The sequence below is a fragment of the Panthera onca genome, chromosome B1, assembly GCF_046562875.1.
Source record: "Panthera onca isolate mPanOnc1 chromosome B1, mPanOnc1 haplotype 2, whole genome shotgun sequence".
NCBI lineage: Eukaryota > Metazoa > Chordata > Mammalia > Carnivora > Felidae > Panthera > Panthera onca.
Window position 1 is genome coordinate 6,471,441 of NC_138342.1, and position 26,340 is coordinate 6,497,780.

The 26,340-nt window shown below is 53.9% G+C and overlaps 2 protein-coding genes across 4 annotated transcripts in view; one reads left to right on the plus strand and one right to left on the minus strand.

The window, feature by feature from the left end:
• Window positions 1-23,807, plus strand: part of STX18 (syntaxin 18) — a 119,115-nt gene extending 95,308 nt beyond the window's left edge. For all 3 annotated transcript variants that reach the window (XM_078446264.2, XM_078446265.2, XM_078446266.2), the window contains 6 exons: window positions 2,344-2,459; window positions 12,056-12,144; window positions 18,919-18,977; window positions 20,327-20,396; window positions 22,053-22,133; window positions 22,823-23,807. In XM_078446264.2, coding sequence (XP_078302390.1) covers window positions 2,344-2,459; window positions 12,056-12,144; window positions 18,919-18,977; window positions 20,327-20,396; window positions 22,053-22,133; window positions 22,823-22,918 — 511 coding nt within the window. In that variant the 3' untranslated portion in view covers window positions 22,919-23,807. The remainder of the gene's footprint in view (window positions 1-2,343; window positions 2,460-12,055; window positions 12,145-18,918; window positions 18,978-20,326; window positions 20,397-22,052; window positions 22,134-22,822) is intronic.
• A 263-nt stretch (window positions 23,808-24,070) lies between these two features.
• Window positions 24,071-26,340, minus strand: part of NSG1 (neuronal vesicle trafficking associated 1) — a 30,885-nt gene continuing 28,615 nt past the window's right edge. The window contains exon 5 of the mRNA XM_078446267.2: window positions 24,071-25,516. Coding sequence (XP_078302393.1) covers window positions 25,313-25,516 — 204 coding nt within the window. The 3' untranslated portion in view covers window positions 24,071-25,312. The remainder of the gene's footprint in view (window positions 25,517-26,340) is intronic.

Below are 26,340 nucleotides of genomic sequence, written 5' to 3' on the forward strand. Positions count from 1 at the left end.
GCCGTGCTGTGATGGATGTGTCTCTGTGTGTATTTGTGATGCCTAGAATAGCCGATAGATTTTCCAAAGGTGGCTGCATCCAAACATATCGCATCCCACATGGTCTTACTAAAATCGACTTCGCCACTGCTCCATTGAGAGGGAGATGTGAGGTCCGTGTCCCTCTCCTTGAGCCCGGGTGGACCATTGTCACTGCCTGGGCCGTGGTGTAGGACAGAAATGACGGTGTGACTCCTGCGGCTATTATAAAAGGCACTGCTGCCTCCGCCATTGGCTCAGATGCTCCTTGCGCTGGGGAGACAACGTGGCCCCTGACAGGGAGACGCGGCTCCGGGCCGGCACCCACCTGCAGTGGAGCCTTGTGAGGGAGCCTCGTCCCGATGAACCCGCCAGCCTCTGGCAAGCCTTTGGGTGACGCAGACCCAGCTGCCGTCGGGCTGCGCCCCGTGAAGGACCGGGACTCGGAACCGCCCCGCCGAGCCACTCCCACATTTGTGGCCCCAGACATGCTGATGGACAGTACCGATTATTGCTGTTTCAAGGCACTGAGCTTTAGGGTGATTTGTTTCCCAGCCGTAGTAGCTGGATGTTTAGGACGGTTGATACTATTGTCATTTTTGAGAATTCTTTTATGAATGTTGTAGCAGAGCAGTTCCTAAACAGCTCTTCTCAGAACCCTTGTCTTTTCCCAAAACTCCATGAAAATGGTCTCTGCAGCCAGGTTTTTTGGAAGAGACGTCCTTTTGGGAAATTCACAACGTATATTAGGATATTAAAGACTGAAAATGTGTAGAGTAAAATACCCAGCTTCCTCAAATTCGTTTGACCACAAGTCCTTCTCATGGGTCCTGATGGGTAGGATCCTCTTGATGGAGTTGTTAGGAGCGTGGCCTTGGAGGCAGGTTCCCTGAGGTCACGTTCTGGCCCAGCCATTTACTGGCCGTGTGACCTGGGAGAGTTTCCTAACTTCCGTATACCTCGGTTTCCTCCTCCGTAAAAAGGTCATTAATACCATTACCTACCTCATAGGGACGTATGGCATTCAGTAAGTGTGTCCACACAGCATACTTAGAAAAATGCCCAGTACATAATAAGCCCTCAGTAAACGTTAGCTGGCGTTAGCAAGATCATCCTTACACGTATCTACGTTGTTCTTTTTATTTGTACGCTTTCTGGGTGGTCATGCACAACTCATCATGGATCATTCTGGCAGTCCGCCTGTCATTGCTGCAGTGCTGTGTGGGTTCCAGCGAAGCTGTTGCAAGGCTTGTTTCGTAACCAAGTTTTTTCTCTTACTAGCTAATTACTGACCGTTGTAAGGTATCCATTCAGGCAACCTGTATTTCCTTTTTTTTTTTTTTTAATGTTTACTTTTGAGCGAGGGTGTGCAATTGAAGAAGGGGCAGAAGAGAGGGGGACAGAAGCAGGCTGCACGCTGACAGCAGTGAGCCTGATGTGCGGCTCCAACCAACGAACCACAAGGTCATGACCTGAGCCAAAGTTGGATGCTCAACCACCTAAGCCACTCAGGCGCCCACAAGCTGTATTTCTTAAACACTGAATCCCGGGTACTCATCTGGGACCTTGGGCTGTGAAGCAGCCACGGCTTACGGCCCAGACCCCTGCTCTGAGAGCACACACCCCTGGGGAGTGGGGCAGGCAGTAAACAAGTGAACTGGGCCATTCCAGACCGGTGGCCGCTGTGAAGACAAGGGCTGTGGCACAGGGGGACGTGGGGGAGCCTGTCTGAGATCGCAGGGTCGGAGAAGGCCTCTCTGGGTGAGCGCGATGAAGCCTGGCCCCCAGGTGAGGCCGTGCGGCCACAGGAGGAGCCCTGGGGCGGCTGCCACGTGCAGAGGCCGTGGCTCCTGAGACCAGTCACTTCCATCCGGTGGATATTTAAAGACTTGTGCTTTTACAGTTAACTCTTCTAAGATATTCCTTACACATACTACATAACGTGTGTGCCCGTGTGTGCATGTGTATGTAGTTAGCCACACTTTTGCATTGGTGGGAAACAGCCAGCTCCTGGATTGAACGGTCAGCTTTTGCCACGCAGCTGCTGGGTGTGGTGTCGGTCTGTGGGGCAGGGTTGTGCGTTCTCTCCTTCGTCTGTTGACTGCACTTGCCCCCCCCCCCACCCCCACCCCCACCCCGTGCAGGCAGTGACGCTGGCACCTTGTGAGTGTCCCGCGGGAGGTGTGTTGGCATGGCCGCTGGTCAGCACCTCTGCTCTCTGGCAGAGAGCACAGAACAAGTGTGTGGGGGTCACGAGTGACTGCGTGTGTTGTCAGGACAGAATCTTGTAGGAGCAATTTATGTGATGGCTAATTATTTATTTAGATCGAAGCTGGAACCGGAACCAAGGACAAAGACCAGGGAATCCGTGTCTTCTGAGAAAGTTTCACGGAATCCTTCGCAAGACTCTGAAGAAAAATCTGTCACTGAAGAATATCCAGGTATGCATCAGAATCTTCCTTATGACACGTTGGCACAAATACAAAGCAGACAAAGAAGGAACACAGTCCTAGACAGCTTGTGGTGTTTGTATTTGCATAAAGCGAGGGAAACACAGAAGGGCCGGCTCTCTTCTGTCCCGGTTGGAGCTAGTGACTATCGGGCCGGCACAGGGGGCTGCTGCAGTCACCTGGGAGCTGGCGGGGTCCGGGGAAGGGGCCTGGGTCGTGGTGCACCACGAGGGTGGGGACTGGAGACTGAGAACCAGGAAGAAAAGAAGAGCTCTCTGCCCGAGGAACAGTGCACGCCAGTCTCTCGGGGGCCCCGGCACCCACGTGCTGCGCCGTCCCCGTGATCTCGGCATACTGTTAGCGTTGACCCTGCCTGGCCGCCGTGTGTGGACAGTGTGTGCCTGGTTTGCTCTATCTCAGGTGTGGCGGCCGTGGAATTTTGCTTTGCGTGAATCCCGGGATGCTGGTGATCCAGGGGCCGAGAGTCAGTCCCCTCTTCCGTATTGTCACAGTGGCTCTCATTTACCGCATGTCTCCCAGATGCCAGGCACTGCCCTGAATCTTTACGGACGTCACCGCCACCCTTAGAGCAGGCCTCTGGAATGCGTTTCATGGACCTGTTTTTCAGATGAGCCTTCTGAAAGGCTCCGAGAGGCTGGGAAACTGAAAAGCTCATAAATGGTGGACCCAGGATTTATATGCCTCCCCATCTGATTTATTCCCTGCTTTTTAAAGAGAGGGGATTCAGAACGCAACGTAGGAATGAGCGCCTGAAAGATGCCAGAGGCCCTTTCTGTAGTTGGGAACCGTGTCGGGGGGCAGGGAGACTGGTGTCTCACAAGCCCCTTCACTGTGCTGGGTTCCTGCTGGGGCATCAACAGGTCGAGTCTCCTTGGGTCTTTGAGGTGGTGCTGTCGCCATTTATGTGTGACGAAATCGAGAAACCAAGGAAGGGGCAGCACCTGAGTCACTCTTTGTAGAGCCCGAGCCCGTCCTCTCTGGTGGCTGCCTTGACCCCGTGGGCCAGAGGCTTTGCACACCTCTGTGTCCACTGGTCCCTAATGAGGGAGAACCCCGACATCACTCGTGAACTAACGGGGCCTGCCCTTCCTAAGACAATACACAGGGATACCCTGTTTGCATTTACTCAAACCGGACACAGAATGCTCGTTTAATCATTCATTCATGCTAGAAGTATTGTTGGGGCTGACGAGAGTGGGGAGAAGCCAGTGCAGGTTCTTGGGGCCCAGCTGAGGGTAGATCTCACGTGAAGAGATGTAGCCAGTCTGCCCTCGCGGAGCCGGGTAACAGGAGAGATTGGGCCTGTCAGAGAGGTCAGAGACCTTGATATTTCAGTAAAGACCCAAGGGCAGTGAGGAGCGAGCCCTGTGTCTCCTGGGGGGAGGGTGTCACAGGCAGAGGACATTGGAAGTGCAGAGGCCCCGAGACGGGGGTCTGCCTCGTGGTGGGGGAGCAGCCTGGAGGCTGGAGAGCAAGGGAGAGGGCAGGGGGCCACCCAGCCGGGAAATTCCCCGGGCACCAAAATCACGGAGCCGAGGACTGTGTTACGTTTTTTTTCTTAATTTTTTTTTTAATGTTTGTTTATTTTTGAGAGAGAGACAGCGTGAGCAGGGGAGGGGCAGAGAGGGAGGGAGAAATGAAATCCAAAGCAGTCTCCAGGCTCTGGCTGTCAGCACAGAGCCTGACGTGGGGCTCGAACTCACAAACCGTGAGATCACGACCTGAGCCGACGTCGGACACTCAACTGCCTGGGCCACCCAAGTGCCCTGGGGACTGTGGGTTTGACTCTGAAGGAGGTGGGAAGCTGTGGGGAGGTTTGCACAGAGCACTGTCAAACCCAGTTTGAGCAGGGCCCCTGTGGTTGCTCTGTTGAAGAGAAATAGTGACGGTTAAGAGCCTGCTGCAGTCACCAGGAACAAGGTACTGGTGAGCACACACACGGCGGCAGGGGAATGGGGGGACGTGGTGGAGTTCTGGGCTCGTTCTGAAAGTAGAGCCACAGAAATCGCTTCCTGTACGTAGACGTGAGAGGCAGGAGGGGTGGAGGAAGGCTGGGGTGGTTTTGACGAGGGAGAGGTCTGCTGTCCTTCCCTGAGATTCGGAGATGGGTTTGATCAGGAGCTCAGTGTGGGGCTCGTTGACTTTGAGATGCTTGGCAGAGAGGTTGGTCGGGAGTTGGGTTTATGAGTCTAGAGGTCAGGGGACAGGTCTGTAGGCAGCACCGATCCCCTGAGACAGGCCGGGGTCCCCCCAGAAGGAGGACGGGTAAAGGGAAGATGAAGGACCGAGGCCTCCCAGCACCTCCCGTCTTCCCTGCTTTATCCTTTTCCCCGGCACGTACCGCTAGCCTTCTGTTTGTTGCAGTCATTTATATTCTTCAGGACCTGTCTCTCCTACTAAAACGTAGCTCCCACGAGGACAGGAATGTCTGTGTTTTGTTCACTCTTCTCACGCTGGCACCCAGAACAGTGCCTGACACCGAGGAAGTGCTGAGTAAGTCTTCCTTGAAGAAAGCGGAGGAAGATGGGGAGGGAGGGGGGGTGATTTGAAAGGCTGATTGCCTTTAGTTGCTGTGGAAGTGTTTCCTCATTTACTGTAAAAGGAACTAATGCCTCTGGGCAATAGAAAGTAAATGGTCAGAGTAAAAGAACACTCCCTCACAGTTTATATTTTTATTGTAAAGTCAGCATTTGTTGTTTTATAATCACAAGTTATCACGAGTTATTAGCCCACCATACATTAAAATGGGAAAACTCTCCAGTTTAGCTTCTGACCGCTGCTTAGGACCCAGAATGGTTTGAAGAGTGTCTCTTCTGGGGCATCGTGATCCCAGCTCCAACACCTACTGGCACTTCTGAGCACCAGCTCCCCCATTTAAAAAAATAATTTTTTTTAACGTTTATTTATTTTTGAGAGACAGACAGGGTGTGAGTGGGGGAGGGGCAGAGAGAGAGGGAGACACAGAATCCGGAGCAGGTTCCAGGCTCCGAGCTTTCAGCACAGAGCCCGACGCGGGGCTCAAACCCACGAACTGTGAGATCATGACCTGAGCTGAAGTAGGACCCTTAGCCGACTGAGCCACCCAGGCATCCCACCAGCTCCCCCATCTTTAAAATGGGAGTGATGATACCTACCTTTCAGGGGTACAAGGGGGAGGGTGTGAGGTTGTCATTGGTGCTGCCTTTGCTTACTGCTCTCCTTGTGTGTTGAGACACTCCCCCACGCCCGTCTTGGTCCTGGGATGTCTTTCTGAGATGCCCTATGGCCAGTCCTCTCCTGCCTTTTCCCCTTCAGCCTGGCACCTGCCTGCTTCTGCTGGCTCAGCCTCACTGTCCCCTCAACTCCACAGGCCACCCTTTCCTTCAAGGTCATTTGGTGATGCTTGTTCTGCAGGCCTCTCTTCCTTGGTTACATGGAATCCCAAGGAATAATAATATCTGAACTGGCTCTTATTAAAAATGCACACAATGTACTGTATGTATAAATCCCTGCGTATATAACAGATTTCTAAATCCTTCATGTTGTTTTTTGCCAAAAGAAAGCTATTACCATACTGTAGCCCACCTTTATCTAGTTCCTGTTTGCAGGGGAAGAGAAAAAAACATGGCTGCAGCATGGTGTCATGGAAGGGCTTACAGACGAGGCTGGTTTCACAGCCCGGCCTCTGTCCTGGGCTATGACCTGGACAATTTATTTAAACTCGGAGTCTGCACTTTCTTGTGGTACCGTGTAGCCGTGGTTTGTTGTGAGCATTATGTGAGCTAGCTTACCAAACCGCACAGCTTACATTAGCGTGTGGATCCGTTGCTCACCACCAAGGACTGGGCCGTATCCTTCTTCAGCTTTAGCGCTGGGTGGCAATTAGGTTGGCTCAGATACCAAATGAAATTAAAATGTAGATTAGGAAGGAAGTTTTTTCTATTCACCAGCTACCTGATCTTGTATACAGAAAATTGTAAGGCATCTACCAAAATAAAGTAGTAAATTGGTTTGTCCAGGTTGCAGGATACAAAATCAATACACAAAAATCAGTTTAATTTTTATGTATTCTCAGTGAACAATCTGAAAATGAAATTTAAGAGGCAACAATTCCCTTATAGCATCAAAAGGAATAAAGTACTCAGGGAGTAAATTCAACCACAGTATAAAACTTCTACTTTGAAAATTATAAAACATTGTTGAAAGAAATTAGAGATGACCCAAATAAATGGAAAAACTTCCCAAGATCGTGTCAATATACCCCAAATTGACCTACAGTTTTAGTGCATTCTTCATCAGAGTGCCAGCTGGCTTCTCTGTAGAAATTAACAGGTCGATTCTGAAATCCATGAGGGATGTACGAGGAACTCAAGATAGCCAGAACAGCCTTGAAAAAGAACACATAAGAGGACTCACACTTCCCAACTTCAGAACTCACAACAGAGCAGCAGAAACACAGGGTACGTACGGGATAGGTGTACACAGCAGCGGGATTGAACTGAGAGTCCAGAACTAAAACCGTGCATGTGCGGCCAGCCGATTTCCGACAGGCGGGCCAAGACGCCTCATTGGGGTGGGAGCAGTCCCTTCAGGTGGTGCCGGGAGGAGGGGACAACCACAGGCACAAGGCCGGCTCCACACTTAACCTCACCTTATACAAAAGTTAACTCAAAACAGACCAAAAACCTAAACGGATCTGGGACCTAAAAGCTCTTTGGGCTGAATCTTCCCGACCTCAGATCTGACCAAGGATTACTAAGGACAGGACACCAAAAGCACAAGTGGCAACAGGAAAAGCTGAACAAATGGGCTCTCGTCAAAGTGAAACCCTTTTCTGCTGCTTCGACGGGCAGTAAAGCTAGAAAGTGAAAAGATCGCCCCTAGAGTGGGAGCAGGTGTGTGTGAATCCCACACCTGATAAAGGGTCTGCGTCCAGAATGTGCAAAGGATGCTTTAAACGCAACAACAAGATGATAAATTAAAAGCGGGCAGAGGATCCGAACAGAAATTTCTCCAAGGAAGACATACAGGTGGCCAATGCACATGAAAAGATGCACATCGTTGGTCCTCAGGGAAATGGACATCAAAACCACAACGAGATGCCATCTCACACCCACCAGGACGACTACGCAGATACAGGCACGCCTCAGAGCCGCCGTGGATTCGGTTCCAGACCACCACACGGAAGGGAGTCAGAGGAAACTGTTGGCTTCCCAGTGCGTATAAAAGTCATGCGTACACTTTATGGGGTCTGTTCTGTGTGCAGCAGCATACGCGTAAAAGGACAGCGTGCATACCTTCATCAAAAAATACTGCTAAAAAGATAAAAAATAATAAAAAAATACTGCTAGAAAAAATGCTGTCACGTGAGCTTTCAGTGAGTCATAGTCACTGATCACAGATCACCCTAACAGGTGCAGTAATCATGAAACGGTTTGAGATACTGTGAGAATTACCAAAATGCGGCACAGAGACACGAAGTAAACAAATGCTGTTGGAAAAATGGTGCCAACACACTGGCTTGACGCGGGGTTGCCGCGCACCTTGCATTTGGAAAACCAGCGCAGCGCACGAAAGTGAAGTCCAAGTCCAAGGTGAAGTCCAAGGTATGCCTGTGATAACGAGCGTGGACAAGGATGTGGCGAAATCAGAGCCTTCGTTCGGGTGGAAGCTCTCCAGGCAGAGGATCCAGCCAGTGGAAGGGTCGAGGGGGAAGGGGGGCCTGGCACATGGAAGCACATGCACACACCCACGGTGGGGAGGCACAGGAGGAGACAAGATGGAGGCAGAAGCCGCGTGGACAGGCCGTCCGGGCCGCAGTGAAGGTTTCCCTGTGATTCTGTGTCTGGACGTGTTCAGGCTGAGGATGGCAGGTCTTGCACACGGTCCAAGCCTCTCTGCTGCATGGAGTGGGACGGAGTGAGGAAGAGGTGGCAGCTGTGGGCCTGTCCGGACAGATTGCGATGTGGGCGCTGGGTGACAGGTGCATGTCAGGGCAGTGGCGGAGACGAGGTGGTGGGCGGGAGGAATGCTCCAGTTCCAGCCGTAGTTTGCAGCTGTAGACGAGTGAGTAGGTGGGATGGGACATGTGAGGGACAGAGCACCAAGGCTGGGGGGACTGCAGGGAGGAGAGGGAGAGGAAGAGGAGTCTGACAGCAAGACTGGGAAGAGCGGGGGGTGGGGGGTAGGGGGTGGGAGGCTGGGGGAGAGGGCGACACCAGGATTCTCGTCTACGCATGCTAGGTCTGAGCCGGCTGGTGAATTTTCAGGTGGAAACAGCCCGTTGTGGGAGTGAGCCTAGAACTCGGGGAGAGCCTCAGGCCTGGAGACGCTTGGGAGTCATGGGGAGGGGTCACGTGGAGCCCCAGGCTTGCATCCCCCCCACCCCACCCCGAGAGCCCGTGGGGAAGGGGACAAGCCGTGCCCACCTCTGTGCTGCCCTGTTGTCTGGAGGCCCGTGACATTTCATCTCCATCCCGACCTTGGTGCTGGGGGGTCATTCTTGTTCCCCCAACTGTCCCCCACTTAGGGCCCACACATCTGCCCATGGACGTCATACTAAGTGGATCTGTAGGTAGAAGAAGGGCTTTTTAGGTTCAGGCTACAGGGAATCTTTTTGTCTCATCTTTTCGGTGTTTCATTTCTCCTCTGAAACATGAGCTGTATTCTCAATAATACTTTAGTGTAGGACTAGGCGGTGTAGTTCTAGGCAGAGGGTGCCTTCTTGCTTGCCACACTCCTGACTTTTAAAAAGCCACTAGCTTTGTGACTTTTTATTTAGTCTGGAGTATCGGGGACCTCTGTGGTCAGGCAGACCTTCCGTCCACGTCTGAGGTTCAGGCCTCTTCCATATTCTTATTGTGCCAGGATGAGACTTTGACATACCCGTTTGTAATTTGCTCACATCGGTTTCCCCTGGTGCTAAGATGGGTGTGGCTATTTGTGAATACTGCCTGCACTTCTCAATGAGCTCTGGTTCCTGCCTTCAGGGAACTCACAATTGATTGACGGGAGTGACCAGCTTCCACCCCCTGAGAAAGTGACGCGTGCCCTGAGAGAGGGCACAGGTGGGAAGAACAGGGTCCACTCAGAGGGGACTTCAGGAGGCAGTGTCCTGAGAAAGGAGTCTGGACCGAAAATGGAAGCTCTATCCTAGGCAGAGGGAACGGCATGTGAAATACTCCGAGGCCAGAAAGCATGGAGCCGTGTGGGACACGGTTAGTGCAGCCCGTGCAAAGGGGAGGGTTCTGTGGGGACTGAGGCTGGGCCGTGTCGAGGGCCTGTTGGGCCGAGAGCTTGCACGTGAGTCTTGGGGCTGGGCCACTGGAGGTCTGCGTCGAGGATGGCGTGAAGAGCACTGTGCTTCAGGCCAGTTTTTACGACAGCAGGTCAGGGTGGCCCCCGGTGGCTGTCCACGTGAGCGTGTTGTAGAGCGCGCGTGTTGTAGAGTCCTCTTAGCAAATTCTGTGTTCCAGCTCAGAGCTCCTGATGTGAATGGACGCTTCTCATCTTGGTGTTCTTCTCCGGAAGCAACATCAGAGGAGAAGCTTGACTCGGCTCCCATAACGAGGTCAAGCAGGAAACACAGGGCCCTTGGGGTGGGGGTGGGGTGAGTGAAATGTGCAGAGGTTCCTGCCTGAAGATGGCCTCTCAGAAAAACACCCCACCAGTTTCTAAAGGTGCTTTCAGCCTACGTTTTATGTATAAATTCTCCACGTTTATTATATTTACATGTATATTTAGTATACATACATCATATATAAACTTTATAAATACAGTTCTGGCAAAAACAGCCATTTTTTTTTTTTTAAACCTGCACAATGTTCTGGATACATGGAGGCTTTTTGTGATGATGTATCTGGAATACTAATACCTAAATTGGTGCTGTCATACATTCTTTTCCCGTATCATAGTCTCGAAACCGACACTCTGGACTTTCGCCCGTCTCACGGGGCCGAGACCAACTATGGGAAAGTTACTGAGGTTGAGGGAGGAAAGAAAAAGAAGCCGTACCCGGCGCCAGGCTCACGAGCCTAGAGGCACTGCTGAGACACCAGACACAGTCATCTTGAGAAAGAGAGACCCCCCCAGGGCGCCTGGGTGGCTCAGTCAGTTCAGCATTCGACTCTTGGTTGCTGCTCAGGTCGTGATGTCACGGTTCATGAGATCGAGCCCCGTGTCGGGCTCTGCACGGACAGCGTGGATGGAGCCTGCTTGGGATTCTCTCTCCCCCTCTCTTTGCCCCTCCTCTGCTAGCTCTCTCATAAAATAAGTAAATTAACTTAAAAAAAAAAAAAAGACCCCATTGCAGTCTCCATCAAGGATGGGTCACTTCCGTCCACTGCCCTGTTCCCACTGCACACCCCTTTTGACCTCGCGGGCCTCTCTAACGTGCTGGTGGCAGCCCTTCCTAGGAGCCCGAGCCATTGGTGCACTTCATCAAGCGTCTATCACGCATTTGTGGTTGCAGTTAAAAAGTTCTCTAAAAGGTGCAGAGTCAACAACAGTTGATGCGCGGGCGCCCGTCCCAGGGTACACCCAGAGCCCCCAAGTACGGACTGGCACACGGAGAGATCAGATGAGCGAAGGTTTATCCATGGGGTGACGGGACACGAAGAACCGTGTGTCCTTGCAGTGGAATATCCTGCAGCGTTTCAAGAGAACGAGGCAGATCTATGTGACGGATACGGGATAATCTCCCAAATACAGTGAAGTCCTACACGGCAAGTTTTATAAGCCACTGTGTACACACACTGGATTGAAGTTGGGGGCGGGGGGGGGTTGGTGCAGAGAATTACATAGGTGTTTGTATGTGAACACACTGGGTAAGGTCTGTGAGGCCACATCAAATGCTAACAGTGGTTCCTTCTGGGGGAGGAATAGGATTAGGGAGTGGTAGGTCCTGGCTTGGTGGTTTTGGTTTTTTTTTTTTTAATTTTTAACGTTTATTTGTTTTTGAGACAGAGACAGAGCATGAACGGGGGGAGGGTCAGAGAGAGGGAGACACAGAATCCGAAGCAGGCTCCAGGCTCTGAGCTGTCAGCACAGAGCCCGACGCGGGGCTCACACTCACGGACCCCGAGATCGTGACCTGAGCCAAAGTAGGAGGCTTAACCGACTGAGCCACCCAGGCGCCCCTGTCCTGGCGTTTTTTTTTTAGTGAAAATACCCTTATATTGCAGTGTTTAAACAGTAGAGGGAGGGCGTGCGTGAGCTTGTGTTTTGTGGTAAAACACACTTGAAGACTGGCCCTTTGGTTTGCAGCCATTGCTGAAGTCACTGTGGCACTGAGACTGTGCAGGGGGCGCCTTCTGCCCACGCGCACACACGTGGGCACACGCACGTGCACATAATGCACGCACAAGCTTAAACACTGTAGAAGGGTCCTGGTACAGCGCCTGAGTATGAGCCAGCGGATAACCGAGTGTGGACAAGCTGTAAGAGCTCATGCGTGCAGTGTGCCTGCATCCCAAGCCAGCATCAGCACCGTCTAAAAGGAAGTATTTTGCCTTCTGTTTCTCTTTCCTTTCTTTTCTTCTTTCTCTTCTTCTTCTTCTTTTTTTTTTTTTTTTCTTTTTCTTTAACAGAAAAGGTTCCGGCTGAATCCCAACCCGAATTGGGCACGTGGGGAGACGGCAAAGGTGAAGACGAATTATCCCCAGAAGAAATACAGATGGTAAGGCTGCTCTCTGCCCAGTCGGGTGTTGTTAGCGTTGGTAAGACTGTTTCCCCAAGTAGGAGGTCATCCTAAACGCCTCTGCCCTGATTGTTATAGCGAGTTTTCAAAATTATAAATACATATTGTGGATGCAACTTTTCCACCCGATTTCCTAGTTCTTCATATGCTTTTCATAAGTTTTAAATTTGCCGTGGCATAATTAAAGAAGAAATTGCCTTGGAATGATTTTACTAATATTAGATTTCTTTCCAGCTGCAGTAAAATAGTCCTCCAGACTAAATGGCTCTTTTATAATTACCGCTGTGCTGCTTTTTAATTGTTTGAACTGCCGACGCTATGCTAACGTGCAGAAAGCAGAAGTGATGCCTGAAAAATGTAGTCACACCTTGACTGCTCAGGTCCAGTTGCCAATTGTAGGTTGTCCGCTCTGGGTGAGTTTCAAAAGGAAACTGACAGGTTTGGCAGGAGCCCCCACCAGCTCCTTTAGAGCAGTGTCTGCGCACAGCGCGTCTGGACGTTGGCGTGACGGAGCCCAAGGGAATACGCCGTCTGTGGTTGGGAGCAGACGTTTCCTAGCGCTGCCCTGGCGGAAGGCTGTCCTCGGCCTAAAGAGCGGGGAAGCTGGTTCCCACGCGGCGTGCTTTCAGTGGCTGTCCCTGACAAATGACAGCAACTCACTTCACACCGTGGTTGACAGTGGACAGAACTTTTCCAGGGGTCGTTTTCTCCCTGGTCCTGTTCACGATCGTGTTCAGAGGTGGTGGGGCATTACTGTCTCCTTTGAACTTTGGCAGAATCAGTAGAGTGTCTGGCCCAAGGTCCCCCGGTTGTTAATAAGCGGTAGAGCTTATGACTGATCGGTTCACACATTTCTAACCCACGTCGCCTGTGGAAGAAGAGAAATAGAGCTCTGAGCCGAAGCCCTGTCACATCAGAACAGGGTCCGGGCGCGTCCCAGCCTCGAGGCACTCGTGTTGCCAGCCTCTTCCTCTTCACTGCTGTCTCCGTGTCTTGCAGGTCCCAAGTGTTACATCCTCAGAGAGGCCTTCCTGGCCACCCAGTCTGCGGCAGCCCCCAGCCACTCTGTCCCCGTACCCCGCTTTATTCCCTCATCCCTCCACTAGAACACAAGTGCCACGAGAGCAGGAACTTTTCCGCTTTCGTTGCCATATTCCCAGAGCCTAGAGTGGTTTTTGAGTGGGTGAGTGCCTTGGATGAGTATAAACTACAGGCAGGATCACCAGTAAGAACTCTGAGATATGCAAGCTTTAAGTTATTATTATTATGTACACTTATGAATGCTCCCTAAATGCCAAGCCGGTATGCATGTTGTCTTACTTGATCTTTATAACGGTCCAGTGAAGTAGGAATTATCCCTCTGTACACGTGAAAAAGAATAAGGCACAAAACCTCTAAAGCCCTCCACGGTCACCGAGCCAGTAGAACAGGCAAGCCGCGTCCTGTGCCCTGAGTCCTGCGCTTTTCCCCTGTGTCATAGTTCACGGGAGTCCCCGGTGGGATCTGGGGGCGTAAGGGAGTGTAGCCTGTGTAGGAGCCTCGTGGCAAACTGGGTCCCAGTCTCAGTGACTAAAGCAGTCAGAACCGGCAAGAGTTCCCTCATTTGTGTTGTGTTACTGCCAGTGGGTGGGCAGAAGGCTGTAAGTTCAGCACTTCCATGGCAAGCTCTTAAGTGTTCACTTAACTTCTCTTGTAATTGGGAACAATAGCCAAGTACCACATCTTACGGGCTGACTAACCCAAATCTTACTTAACAGGCTCAAGCCTGAAAATGAAGAGAAATAAATACGACACTATTGGTTTTAAATTGGAAAGTGTTGCAGCAAATTGTGGTCATAATTCATAATCACTGTTTTGGAATTTTTCCTCAGGGTAAAATAATGAATTAAGCCCTATAATATCAATTTAATTCATTATTTCACCCACAGGAGCAGTTGTTACGTGTCCCAAAATGGTTGCTGAGTGTTAGTGATTTGCACACTGAATTTCCATTTATAACTCCTGATGCAGGTATATTAACGTTTGAGTTACTATAAGCAGATGTTTTGCGGTCAGGCTGAGTGGGACCAGATTGTTTTCTGATGTTACATAGAGAAAATACCTCCTTTGTAAGCCTGCATTCAGTTTACTCGCCTCGAGTGAAACCACCTGCATTTATTGATGTATCCCTTAGGATAATTTTTAAAGCCATGCGCGTGACTTCTGTTCCTAAATCTGCATGAAAGGTGTCCCTAGCCCTCGTCCCCTGTGGTAGGCCGCTGGAAGCACCAAGGTGGGTGGCTGGCAGGGCTTGTGATCTGGGCCCAAACTCAGCTCCTGGCAAGAACTGTTGGTAGAATCTGGGCACCACGCAGCCGAGAGCCGAGGTCCACACCCTGGGGAGGTTTCAGGTTCGCAGGGGTAGGTGGGGATGGAGGTGAGGGTCACGAGCCATGTGAACGCAGGCGTTTGGCATAGATGAGGCGCATCTGAAGAACCAGAGAGGTCCTGGGCCATGGTGGTGGGGGCAGACTGCTCTCTAGGCCGAGCCCCTGTGGGTCTCAGCCCCTGTGGGTTCCTGGTCTTTGGTCCAGTTAGCTGCTCTTGCCTCTTTGCAATGCAAATAACTTCTTGTGGCTTCACCTTGTACCCAAAGGCCTTTTGTAGGAGTGATTTTCTTTTTAAAACTACAGTAAAGAGGATTAGATTAGAAAAGGATTTCTGTAACAGTGTATTCACAGTGTGGATTTGTATCCCTTAAAGCAGATAATAAACCCTTTTGGGGCCCTCTGTTTGGAAGTCTGACTTCTAAGTGGAATGAGGCAGTTAATACTGCCTAACACGCATGTAACACACAGCACATGCCAAGTACGGCCCTGACCACTTGAGTGTTTATTAATGTAGCCACCCCATGTGGTAGGGACTGTCGCTGGCCCCATTTTACAGCGAGCTCCCATGTCCTAGACCTTTAAATGTGGTGCCTGCCACCATGCTTGAGCGGTCAGGGGAACTTGCTCCAGACATCCATCTGTGTTGAGCGAAAGCACTGCATTTTGGTGGGAGACCAAACAGTATGGAGCGGAAGGAGCCACGGCAGGAGGCCCACACAGACAGGCTGGCTGCTGTCATGCCTCTCGGGCCCTGCTTGTCCACCTTCCTTGTCCTGCAGGCCTCGTGTCCTGCTTTCCAGTGCCTCACAGAACTGGGGGCCCTGTGACAGGCAGGCCGGTCTTCCCCCGGGGCCGGGGAGGGGGGGCGGGGAGGGTACCCCGGGGGTACCCCTGTCCTTGGTGCTGACTGTGGAGACCAGGCCTCCTTGGCTACTGCACCTTGTGAGGTCCCTGTCCCTCTGGGGACGGATGCCACGCCAGCCAGCTGCCAGCGAGCCCCAGCGAATGCTGTGTGAGCGCCCCAGATCCCGCTCAAGTCACAGTGCCCTCTAAAATTTGAAACCAGAGAGGTGGAAGGGGCCTTCAGAATATTTCATGACTCATTTTGCGTATCTGGAATCTCAGTCCCAGGAGATTAATAATAGTTAACATTCAGTGGGGGCTTTGTATGTGCCACGCACTCTGTACGCAACTTTACATGCATTATTAGCGCGTCTTTCTCTAGTAAGTACTGTCTCCGTCCCGTTTTAGTGACAAAGAGGCACAGAAAAGTTACCTGCCCAAGGGCATATAGCTTCGAAGGTAAAGGAGCCATCATCATCCCTCCCCACCCTCAGCATGAGGCAGGAAAGGATAAGAATCACCACGTCTGTTCACAAAGAGGCCCTGTCACGTGACAGGCCGGACAGAAGCCAGTGACTGGTCCAGGGGTCAGTCACCCCAGGAGTTCCCATTGAGGCCACAGGGGCTGGCCCGCTGAAGTCCCGGGCGTGTCCACCAACTGCCCCTGCACCTGCCGCTCCCTGCCTTCCTCTGCAGAGGAGGGGTGAGGTGTACAGGTTGGCCATCAAGACAGCATCGGAAACCATCCTGAAATCTGGCACAGGTGAATGTTGTCAGCGGCCTGGCCATTACCTGATCTGCCTGAGCCCTGCCACACCCCATTGAGTGGGTCCCTTGCACCTGGCTATGGGAAAAACAGGTGGTGGTGTTTTTGAAGACACAGCTCCATTGTAACTCCCGCCCCCAAATGGGGGCTGCTTTCCGTAAAGGTCCTGGCCACGCCAAACTCTCCCCTCAGCCCTGTCACCGCTTGATCCCTCGAGGCATTTGTTTCTTTTGCTCCGCCCCCCTTTGCACCCCCCCACCCCCCCACCCCCCCCCCCGAATGGGTACTTCTCAGGTGGCATTAAGAACCCATAGGTTGAAAGGAAATCAGAGCCAGAATCTGATCCTGCTGCTGACAGGAGTCCTTCAGAAGTAACAGCTCCCCAGAACCCCGAGAGGGGGAGTGGGTGCCTCATGCCCAGAGCTGGGGAGGGGACAGAGAGGGCTTTGTTCCGGGGGACATTCCCGCAATAAACCACCTCAAACCTCTAGTCTTGCTTAGGAGTAGGTTAGAAAGCATAAAAGGTCTGAGGATTTAAAAGGACAGGGCCGTATTTTGTCATTAAAAAAATAAGAAAATGCCCTCTATCCCAGCCCCCCGAGAAAAACCCTGAGTAATACCTGGGAGAATTAGTGAAAGTAAATGAGCACCTACATGCTGAAGTAATTGTTTTTTTCCTTAAATTACTGGGCTCTGAAGTAACTGTTGAGTTGACAGCTAACAGGGCTGATAGTTTCAAACTCAAAAGAGTGAAGTTTTTATTCCCTTAAATAGCCTGATTCATGCATAATTAGAAGGGCCGTCCTGGTACCGTGTCAGCATCCTGCCCGTGCTTGAGGCGGCCCAGCAGAGCGCCCCCCGCCGGCCCTTCTGCCCTTCTGGAAACTGTGCCGGCCCACCCATTTTCTGACCCAGTAGGTCTGGGGTGCAGTGGAGGCCCCTTTGTGTTTTGACAAGCAGGGGGACCGACAACCGGTGCCCTGCAGTGTGGTAGGCCCTGCATTGTGCTGGGGGCCAGAGGAGAAAGCCCCACCCCAGGCGGGAAGACGGCCCCCCAACAGGGGCAGGAAGCGTAGCGATGGATCAAGTGCAGGGCAGTTTTATATTATAAAAGACAGGAGATGGTAGAAGGTGATTAAATCTGCCTTGGTGCGTCTGGTCACTAGGAGGGTGCCTAGGCTGGGTTTCGAGGAAACAGTTGGAGTCCCCCCCGCGGGGTGGGGGGTTGGTGCGCGGCGGCCTCCATCAGCTCTCAGCTAGTCTGTGCAGGGGTGAGGCAGTGGGCTGCAGGAGAAGGCTGCGCCTCAGCGCTGATCTACAGGGCCACGGACAGGGCCGGCCTGGTGCGGTGTGACGTGACTGGCATCTTAGATCACATCACTCTGACGGAGGGGTGGGGGGCAGATTGGAGGAGAGTGAGAGGTGATGAGGGCAGAGCACAGGCACCAGGGAGGGAATGGATGCAGCAAGGGTGCGGGTGAACTGGCAGACAGGACGGGAGGGTGTCCGCCTGGAGGGCTGGGGGGGAGCTGGGAGGGGAGGGGGGCAGACGGAGCAGAGAGTGAGCACAGCACATGCCCTCCCTGTGAAGTCAGGGGGCGACTGGGCAGGGAGAATGTGAGTCCCTGCACGTGACCTGCTCAGCACGGTGTCTGCCGTGACTTCCCTAACCGTTGTTTTCCCTCCATTGTTGTTTTACTGAGCAAGTCTGGCTGGAGCCTCGGTTGGATCGCAGAGCCTGGGAGGCCCAGAGCTCACCTCCACCCGTCCCCCCACACAGCGCCTGGCGCAGACAGCGCCTCCGAAAACAGCTGTGGACGGGACTGCCGCTTTAGTAGATGTGAAGGAAAGAACGCGCGTGAGGCCTTCTCGGACTTGGGTTTGACGCGTTCCCACCCTCAGGCAGCTCATAGTCAAGGGGGAGTTTGGGACATGCACAGCTTATTACCGGGCTGAAAATGGCTAACGTCCTGAGAGATCTTCACGAGGTTTCACAAGGTGCTAGGCCAAGGTTAGAAACTGGAGAAAGAAGTTCCAGCTCGGGGGCCGGGATAGGTCACGGAGAAGGTGGCGTTCGAGCTGGGGCTGTGGGACGAGGGCCCCTGCCCGGGGCTGAGTACACGCTCAGGCAGTGGAGTGGGCGTCCGAAGGCGGGGTTGCGGGTCCCGCAGCGAGGAGGAGATCTGGCCCCGCGGCACGGCGAACCCTCAGACGTGCCAGCCTTTCGTGGGGCTGCTGTCAAGTTGGCAGGAACGGTGGGGGCAGCAGCTGTCTGCTCCGAGTTTACGCGGCTCTGATGGGCTCCCGGGTGTCAGGGTGGCACCCTCACCCAGACTGAGTCCGGAAGCCCGATCGCCAGCCTGAGCCCAGGAACACAGCGCTTCGGGCTGCTGGGCCTGTGTTCCTGTCACGGTGGACTGGGCAAGGCGTGGCTCTGAAATGAGACTGCCCTGCCCTCAGCTGAGCCGCTGGAGCTCAGCGCCCCACTTAAAACAGTGCCAGAGGGAGATAGAGCAGCGGGAAGGATGGCAGGTGACCCGCCCCGCCCCGCCCGCACCTTCCCAGGCATCACTTCGGCTTGCAGGCAGGGAGAAGTCCGGCCACAGGGATGTTTTCACACTGATGCCGCATCCCTCCACGCCAGAAGGAGGGACTCGGTGGCCACCCTCGGAGGGCAGATCAAAGATTTCCGAGCAGACGCCTTGCTAGACCCTTGCCTTTGACCGTGTTGCTTTTGAGCATGACGTCACCCTTAGTGTGTTTGTCTCTTCACAGTTTGAACAAGAGAACCAGCGCCTAATTGGTGAGATGAACAGCCTGTTCGATGAAGTGAGGTATGTATGCGGTTCCTAGGAGCTGATGGCCTCAGCTTTTCTAGGAACTGGGAACTTTTCATTTACTTCGATGGCCAGGCATCCCCTTGTGGCCCTGGCCACGTGCACCCCCCTCAGCCATTCGGGGTCAAGGCAGCTGCCCAACTTCAGTGACTCCCCTTAACCTGCGGGCCCTTGGGAGGTCACCCCCTCTGTGCTGCCTCCGGGCTTCCAGTGACCGCAAGCTGCACGGTTAGGGGCTGTTAATTTCATGGCTCCCGGGGTAAGGGGGCGGGCCTTGTGAGGGATGGCTGGCCAGCTGCAGCCTCCTGCATGTGGCTCCGCTGGGGTCCGTCCGCCCCCTCAGCAAAGGGGTCGGCAGCGTGGAAGGAGAGTGGCCGTGCCCACGTGAGCCATCGCTGGCCCGCCCTCTAGGGGAGGCACGTGGGTGGGGCCTGTTTCCCCGAGGGTGTCTGGAGCATCTGGAAGGAAGGCCTGGGCTTTGGCAGGGAAATTAAACCCGCTGCGCTGTGGGCTCATCCGAAAGAAAGTGCGGCCTGACGCCGTACCCACAGCCCCCGGGGACTCTGATGGCACCTGTGCTCCTCTGCGGCCTCTGCCCTCGCTCTGTGGGCCTCGAGGTCCTTGCTCCGAGACTCAGCCCCCGCCCGCCTCGCTCTTCCTTCCCACACCCGGAAGCACGGGAGGAGCGGCGGCCGGCTGCCCCGACACGGCTCAGCCCCTGCCGCCCCCATTTCTAGCCCCGTGCCACCCCCCAGCCCACGCCCGGGGCGCCCTTGCTGGCCCTGAAACAGCGAGCAGCTCAGATGCTTGGTTGCTGAACCCAGATACGTTTTCAGACGGAACCGGAGGACTTTTCCTTTCGCCGGGAAGTTGGTTTGGGTGGCAGCACCCTGCCCCTCGACCTCCTGGGCGGTAACGACGTTGAGTGGTCGGCACACACTGGCGTTCTGAGTCCCCGCCGCGTTACCGTGGTTACCGGGCCGGGTACGGGCCTTAGCATTCGAAGGCTGCCTGTTGCAACCAGGGGTGCAGACTCCGAGGCAGGGGCACCGCGGGTCAGCTTGCAGGGGAGGGCGGGTTCCGCAGTGCAGCGCGCCCCCTAAGCGAGAGACTTCAGAGGAGAGCCAGGAAGTGCAATGCCGGCCTCCTCCTTCCTGAGCCTGACGTGGTGGCCCCCCCCCCCCCCCCCCCCCACGAATGATGTGGTGTCCCCTCCCTCTCTGGAGGCTGTGGTGGTGTCTCCTCCCATTTCTCACTTACGTGGTCCATTTAGAAATGTGTAACACTCCTGCTAGGACCACCACCTACTAATAGTTGTATGTAATTTTTTTTTCTCTTTAATGAAGGCAAATCGAAGGGAGAGTGGTTGAAATTTCCAGGCTCCAAGAGATATTCACAGAGAAGGTTTTACAACAGGTAAGAAAAAAAAAAAATCACTATTTAAGGTTTAGCTGAGAAGAATCTACTGTGACATCAGGGTGCTTGTTCTGAGGTTGCCTGATCTCTACAGCCATGTGCCCCAAGCCGCGTGGGTTCATACAGCTCCTCACGTGAGGGCCTCCTGACCCCCCGGTGTAGCCTCTGTGCGGGGTGGGGAGCTCTCTGCACCTGACCCGCTGCTGGCTGGCCCAGGCCAGACCGGGTGTGGTGGCCCGTGTGTGCCGTGACGCCCACAGAGGAGGGAGTTGGGTAGATCTTCCTTCCGGGTGCCTCTGAGCTAGTTTTCCCATCTGCAAATGGAGTGGCCCTCGCAGGGCCGTCCTGAGGCTCGGAGATAACCCACAGGAAGCACCCAGCACACCTGGTGGGTAGCAGCCTGTCAGTCGACAGTGTCACTTAGGGCTCACACTTGGCCCTCTCGGAACGCTAGGTCCGTGCCACCTCAGGTGTCCCGTCCACACAGGAAATAGGGTTGTTCTCTGAAGGGGATTTTCATGTTATTTCTTCCTGCCTCCAGTTCTGAAACTCTTCCGGCCAGTAACTGGCAAAACTTTTAGGGACCCGATAAATTTATCCTCCTTTTTAGCATCCACAGACCGTGGAACGGTTTCAGAGTCAAAATCATTTCTGCTGCATTGTGTTAAACTGGCCCAGTTGGCCTAAGACCCTCTCGCCCCCACAAAACCTGCCCGAAACCTCACAACCAGCATCGAATCGCTGTAAATTTAGGTACGTGCAGTCTGACAGAAGGTTCGGGTTCACGAGAGTTACCCTTTCTAACTACATTGAACGACCAATTCAAGCGTGTATGTGCTAAGCCTCCACTTAGAAGCCTGATGGCTGTCACTTCAGCCTCCTGACCCATAAAACAGCTAAGTGAGCTGTCCCTGTCAGAGCACACGACTTGCTTCCAGGGACAGCTCAGCGTGGCAGGAGAGCTCAGAGGCCACGTTGGGTCACACACACTGGCTCCGATCCGATCCTGACTTCCAGTGTGTCTGACCTGGGTACCCCAGGCCACACTGCCCTCTTCAGACTGGGCAGATGTCCCCCCCGCACTCTCAGGGCTGGGGCTTGAGGTGCCTGACGCAGTTCCGGCTCGTGGCAGGCTCTCAGTGCATGGGAGCTGATGTTTTTACGGTTTAGATTTTCTTTTTTTTTTTTTTTTTAAGAGAGACACAGATGGTGAGACATGAAGCGCTCCCCTGAAGCTAGCGTGCGTGTCTGAAAGCACACGCATCTGGAAGCTCATGTCTCTGGATGTCATAAATACGCGGGGGACCAGAGGGAAGCCCCTGGCATGCGGTGGCTGCTACGTGTTGGCAGCTCTCACGTTTGTCCCTTCTGGCCGGCAAGTGGCACAGGAGGTAGCAGCTGGGGGTGGAAGGGCGACAGGCACTGGGTTCTGGTCCCAGTCCTGCCACGTGGTTGCTGCGTGACTCTTGGCAAATTACTAAACTTCTCTGAACCCTGACTTTCCCTTTTGTAAAACGGGGCTGTGCCTGCCCCTCGGGACCCGGCGAGGACCCACAGGCTCCCGCTTGTAAAGCCCTGGCTGCTGCTGGCTCCTGCTGTCCGGATGCTCAGGGAAGGAGACGGTGGTCGGGTCTACCTGTCTCTCCTCTTCCATAGGAAGCCGAGATCGACAGCATTCACCAGTTAGTTGTAGGGGCGACTGAGAATATCAAGGAGGGCAACGAAGACATCAGAGAGGTGAGTACCCTTGGGCCCCCCAGGCCCCACCGGCCTCCCCGTCCGGGCAGCGGTGGTAGTCTTGCGGGCAGTCAGGGCTGCGTGAGAGCCTTGCTGGCGCCCAGCCTGGCTGACCTCCTAACCCTGCAAGACAGTCACATTTCTGTCCTCGCCAAACCTGGGGCCCCTATTACCAAGACACAGGACTCACCGCCCTCCAAAGGAGCGATCGGAGGCACACGAGGTCACTCTTGGCAAGGGTTGGATCAGCCACCTGCACCAGGGGTGGGCGCCACCGGAGAAGCTTGTTGGACCCCCCACCCCGAGGGCCAGAGCCCTGGTCCCTGTTTATCGAGGCCACCACAGTGGACTCTGTTGAGTGGACATGGTCTTCTGAGTGTGGTCCTCGGGTTTGGGTTGACGTGGGACCATTTCTGGGCCACTACCGCTGCCGGGCCAGCCGCGGGGCTCTTTCTAACCCTGGGCCCCGCGTGGGCCGTTTCCGGGTGTTTGCTGGGAGAAGGGTGTAGGACGTCTGAATAAGGGGGAGACACCTGTTTGTTTTCTGGTGGATTCTAAACCCACTGTTTGGCTCTGCTTACTAATTAAGGTAAGCATAAGCTCCAGGGTAGGGAGTGCGTGCGGACACACGGAGGGCGTGAGCACTCCTCAACCCAAAATCCTGTGCTCCTGCCCTCCCCGCCCCCCAGGCCATCAAAAACAACGCCGGCTTCCGAGTGTGGGTGCTCTTCTTCCTGGTGATGTGCTCCTTCTCCTTGCTCTTCCTGGACTGGTACGACAGCTAGTCTGCCCTGCTCGCTCCTGGCGCAGGGGGCGCTGTCGAGGGTCTCCGGCATCGGACCAGGGCTGTGCCCAGATCCTACCACGTTGGGGGCAGGGGGCGGTGGCAGAGCTATGTGCTCCCACAAAAGGGACACCCAGACCTGTGGTCTTAGCCTGTTTAATAGCTGAAAAAGAAACTAATGAACACAAACTGACAGTGGACTTTGTGGCACTCCTGAGGCAGGGTGGAAGGGTCGTTACTGGCTGCACCCAAACTGGCGGCCGACGTGGAGGGGCTGCCCGGAGGCGGGGCTCAGGGAGGCACCGACCTGGCCCTTCCAGTGGCTTAGGGAAGAGTGCTGGGTGATAACGTCTCACGGCAAGTGACCATCACTTAGTTTCCTGTGGCTTCTTGTCTGCCTGAGCCAAGTGCTGCAGAGTCGCTACGCTGTAGAAAACTCGCCTTTGCCTCACAAATATAATAAATGCAACTACGGTTACTTCGTGTAATATCAGTGGGTCCAGATACAGAAGGTCAGCGGACGCCTGCCTGCCCGTTGGGGAAAGGGTGTGGGGACAGACCCTGGGCCCTCAGCAAGGGGCTGCTGGGGCCCAAGGAGCATTTGTCTGCCCTTGGGCCCGTGCACCTGTCCCTCTAGAACAGGTGTTCCTGTTTGCAGTGGGAACCACATCTGTGCAGAGAGCATGCTGGTGTTCACGGGGCCCCACCTCGGTGTGGGTGCCAATGGCTCTGCATTGCCCCCTGCAAAATCGTGTGCTGTGTATGCAAAATCGAGAGTCTGTGGTGCAGCCACAGGGACCCTTGTGTTCTTTCTCTGCACAGAGTGAAAATGTCAAAAGTTACATGTGAATGGATTTACAGTCAATAAAACGTCTACTAGAAGATACAAAGGGGTGATGCCTTAGCAGTGCGTTTACGTGGGCTAGAGCTTTCATAGATGTATCTGTGCGGGAGAGTTTGGCACGTAGTCAGTGCTCCTCGTGCGTGCTCACATCACACCCTCACAGCACGCAGCTCTAGAACACACGCCCCGGCTCCAAGGCCACGGTCATGGTTGCAAAACACCCCCCATAATAAAATCCGGTTCTGGAAGCATATTTCAGAAAGCAGTGATGGAGCTGGCCGTGGCCACCACGCTTGTTTGCAACAGATCTCAAACTCATTGTCATTTATTTTTGACCTACTGAAAACAGTGAAACTTCTGACATGTCCACCAGAAACAGCACAGATAACATGGAAGAAAATGTCTGCGGATGCCTTGTTTCCATTTAATGGTTTTACACACGTAGCTTAGCTAACTGGCAATTTTGTAAACATATCCTTTAATGTCAAGATTCAGCTTGAAATGTAACTTCTTTACAAAGATCGTGAATCGAAATGTCCTCCTTGGATCTGCAAGTTGCCACGCCGGCCCCTCCCAGCCTCCCCTGCCTGCTTCTTACATGAAAAGATTTCTAGTTCACAAAATAAAAATTAGTCTTGGCTTCCCAGCAATTACATTTTCACTTTGCCAACACAAATAAGGTCTTAAAAACTCGCTAACAGGGCTGTTGGTGCAAATTTATTCATTAACAGGACAGAACAAAAAAGACCAAAGGGTGTCGCTCCTATTCAACACGTCACAGAGCGGATGGACTACCTGCAGGGGCCCGGAGTTCCTCAGGCCCGTGGCCCAGGGTCCTCCCACAGCCCCTCGCCACACGTGCTGGGACACCAGACCCTGAAGCACGGTGCTCTCCGCACCAAGGTGCCAGCCAGCTCCAGGGGGCGGAATAGAGCCTCCCGAGCGGGCCCTCCTGCGGGACACTGGCACGCTTCGGAGTGGGCGCGGGGAGGGGAAGGGCGCACCCGCTACCGGACGTCCCATTTCCTTCCTTCTCTGCACCTCTCACTGCCATACATCATGGTGATGGCCCGGCTGCCGCCTGATTGAAGGTGGGAAGAAATCTGAAGTACAGCTTGCTCTTAACCAAGTGGGGACCCGTCTAAATATGGCTGTGGAGTAAGGTTTGCAAACAGCAGTGCGGTGGGGAGGGGGAGGGCGATAAAAAAATCGATTCCACAAGACGCATTATTTATCTGAATCCAAACCCCTTGCATATCCGGTGTAAATTTACTTTCTGATGGCATCCCATAAATCCCAGTAAAGTAGCTAAATTAAGATTCCTTAACATGGAACGTGGTGTCACAGCTCTTTAAGCAATGCTGATATGCACTTGATCTTATGCCCATGAGCGGTCGGCAGCAAGTTTTATTGGCAAAGCAGCATTAGCAAACAGAAGCGGTTGCACCATAAATGAGTAACCTCTAAATTATCGGTAATTATATTTAACGAAACGTCCCTCCAAGTCCCTTCGTTACCTTCGAGTGACACATTGTGAGGAACCTGCCCGTCTCACTGAGCTGACTTGTCAGCGGCTTCGGTCTCCTGCTCGGACAGCTTCTCTTCCGACAGAACCGACATCCAGGGTGAGACGGAGCGTGTGATGCTCTGCTTGGCCAGGTTGTAGTGGTTGATGACGGTGTAAAACTTCTCCCGGGCACTGGAGTCTTGCTCCGCGTAGTAGCTCTCCAAGCCTTCTGGAATGCACTGGGTGTTCTGAAAGACAAGGGGCCGTGGAGACGCACGTCTCGATGCTGCGGGGATGCCGGAGGGTCTCCGGTGAACGCCCCCCACGTGTTTACGGGGACCTTCCCTGGGCTTAGAGGAGAAACGCAGCCCAGCCACCGTCTGCGCTGGTCCCGCCGCGACAGGACAGACATCTTTAGCGAGGTCGTGACGCAGCGGGGCTTGGGCTGCAGGGGCATGATGAGCTGTCCTGCTTCGCTAAAGACCTTCCACTAGTTGTCATTTACTTTACATCTACTAGAAAATACTTTGGACCTGTCTGCTGGAAACACAGATAGTAAAAGAAGGGAAGTCAGGAAAACCTCCTGGGAGCTGGATCTTTAGTAGGCAGGCCTTCTCCAGAGGAGGGGGTCGGAGGAGGGCGCACCCTCGAGGCAGAGGAGATGGGCCTCACAGACAGGACAGTGCCAGCAGGGTGAGGAGGGCACTGGGAAGGACGGCCGGGGTCAGACGACCACACAAGGGCTAGAAGTCCCATCAGGGAGCTGGTGTGACCTTGTGACCCAGAAAGCAGGAGCCCAGACAGCAATACGGCAGGGGGGGGGGGGGGGGCGGCAAGGGAGTGGGCTATCCCAGGCAGCTGTCCACGAAGGAAGAGGCTTCGTCCCTACAGGCCACGGAACCCTGAGGGGGCCTGGGGTGGGGGAGTCCAGTCCATAGCTCTCATCAGCTGGTAAAAGGTCCAGGACCCCAGAGAGATCCTGCACCCAAGGCTGCCTTTCCTGGTGGGTCCAGGAGCCGACCCAGCCCACTGGGCCACCACAGCTGACGTGGCCCGAGCACACCATACACGT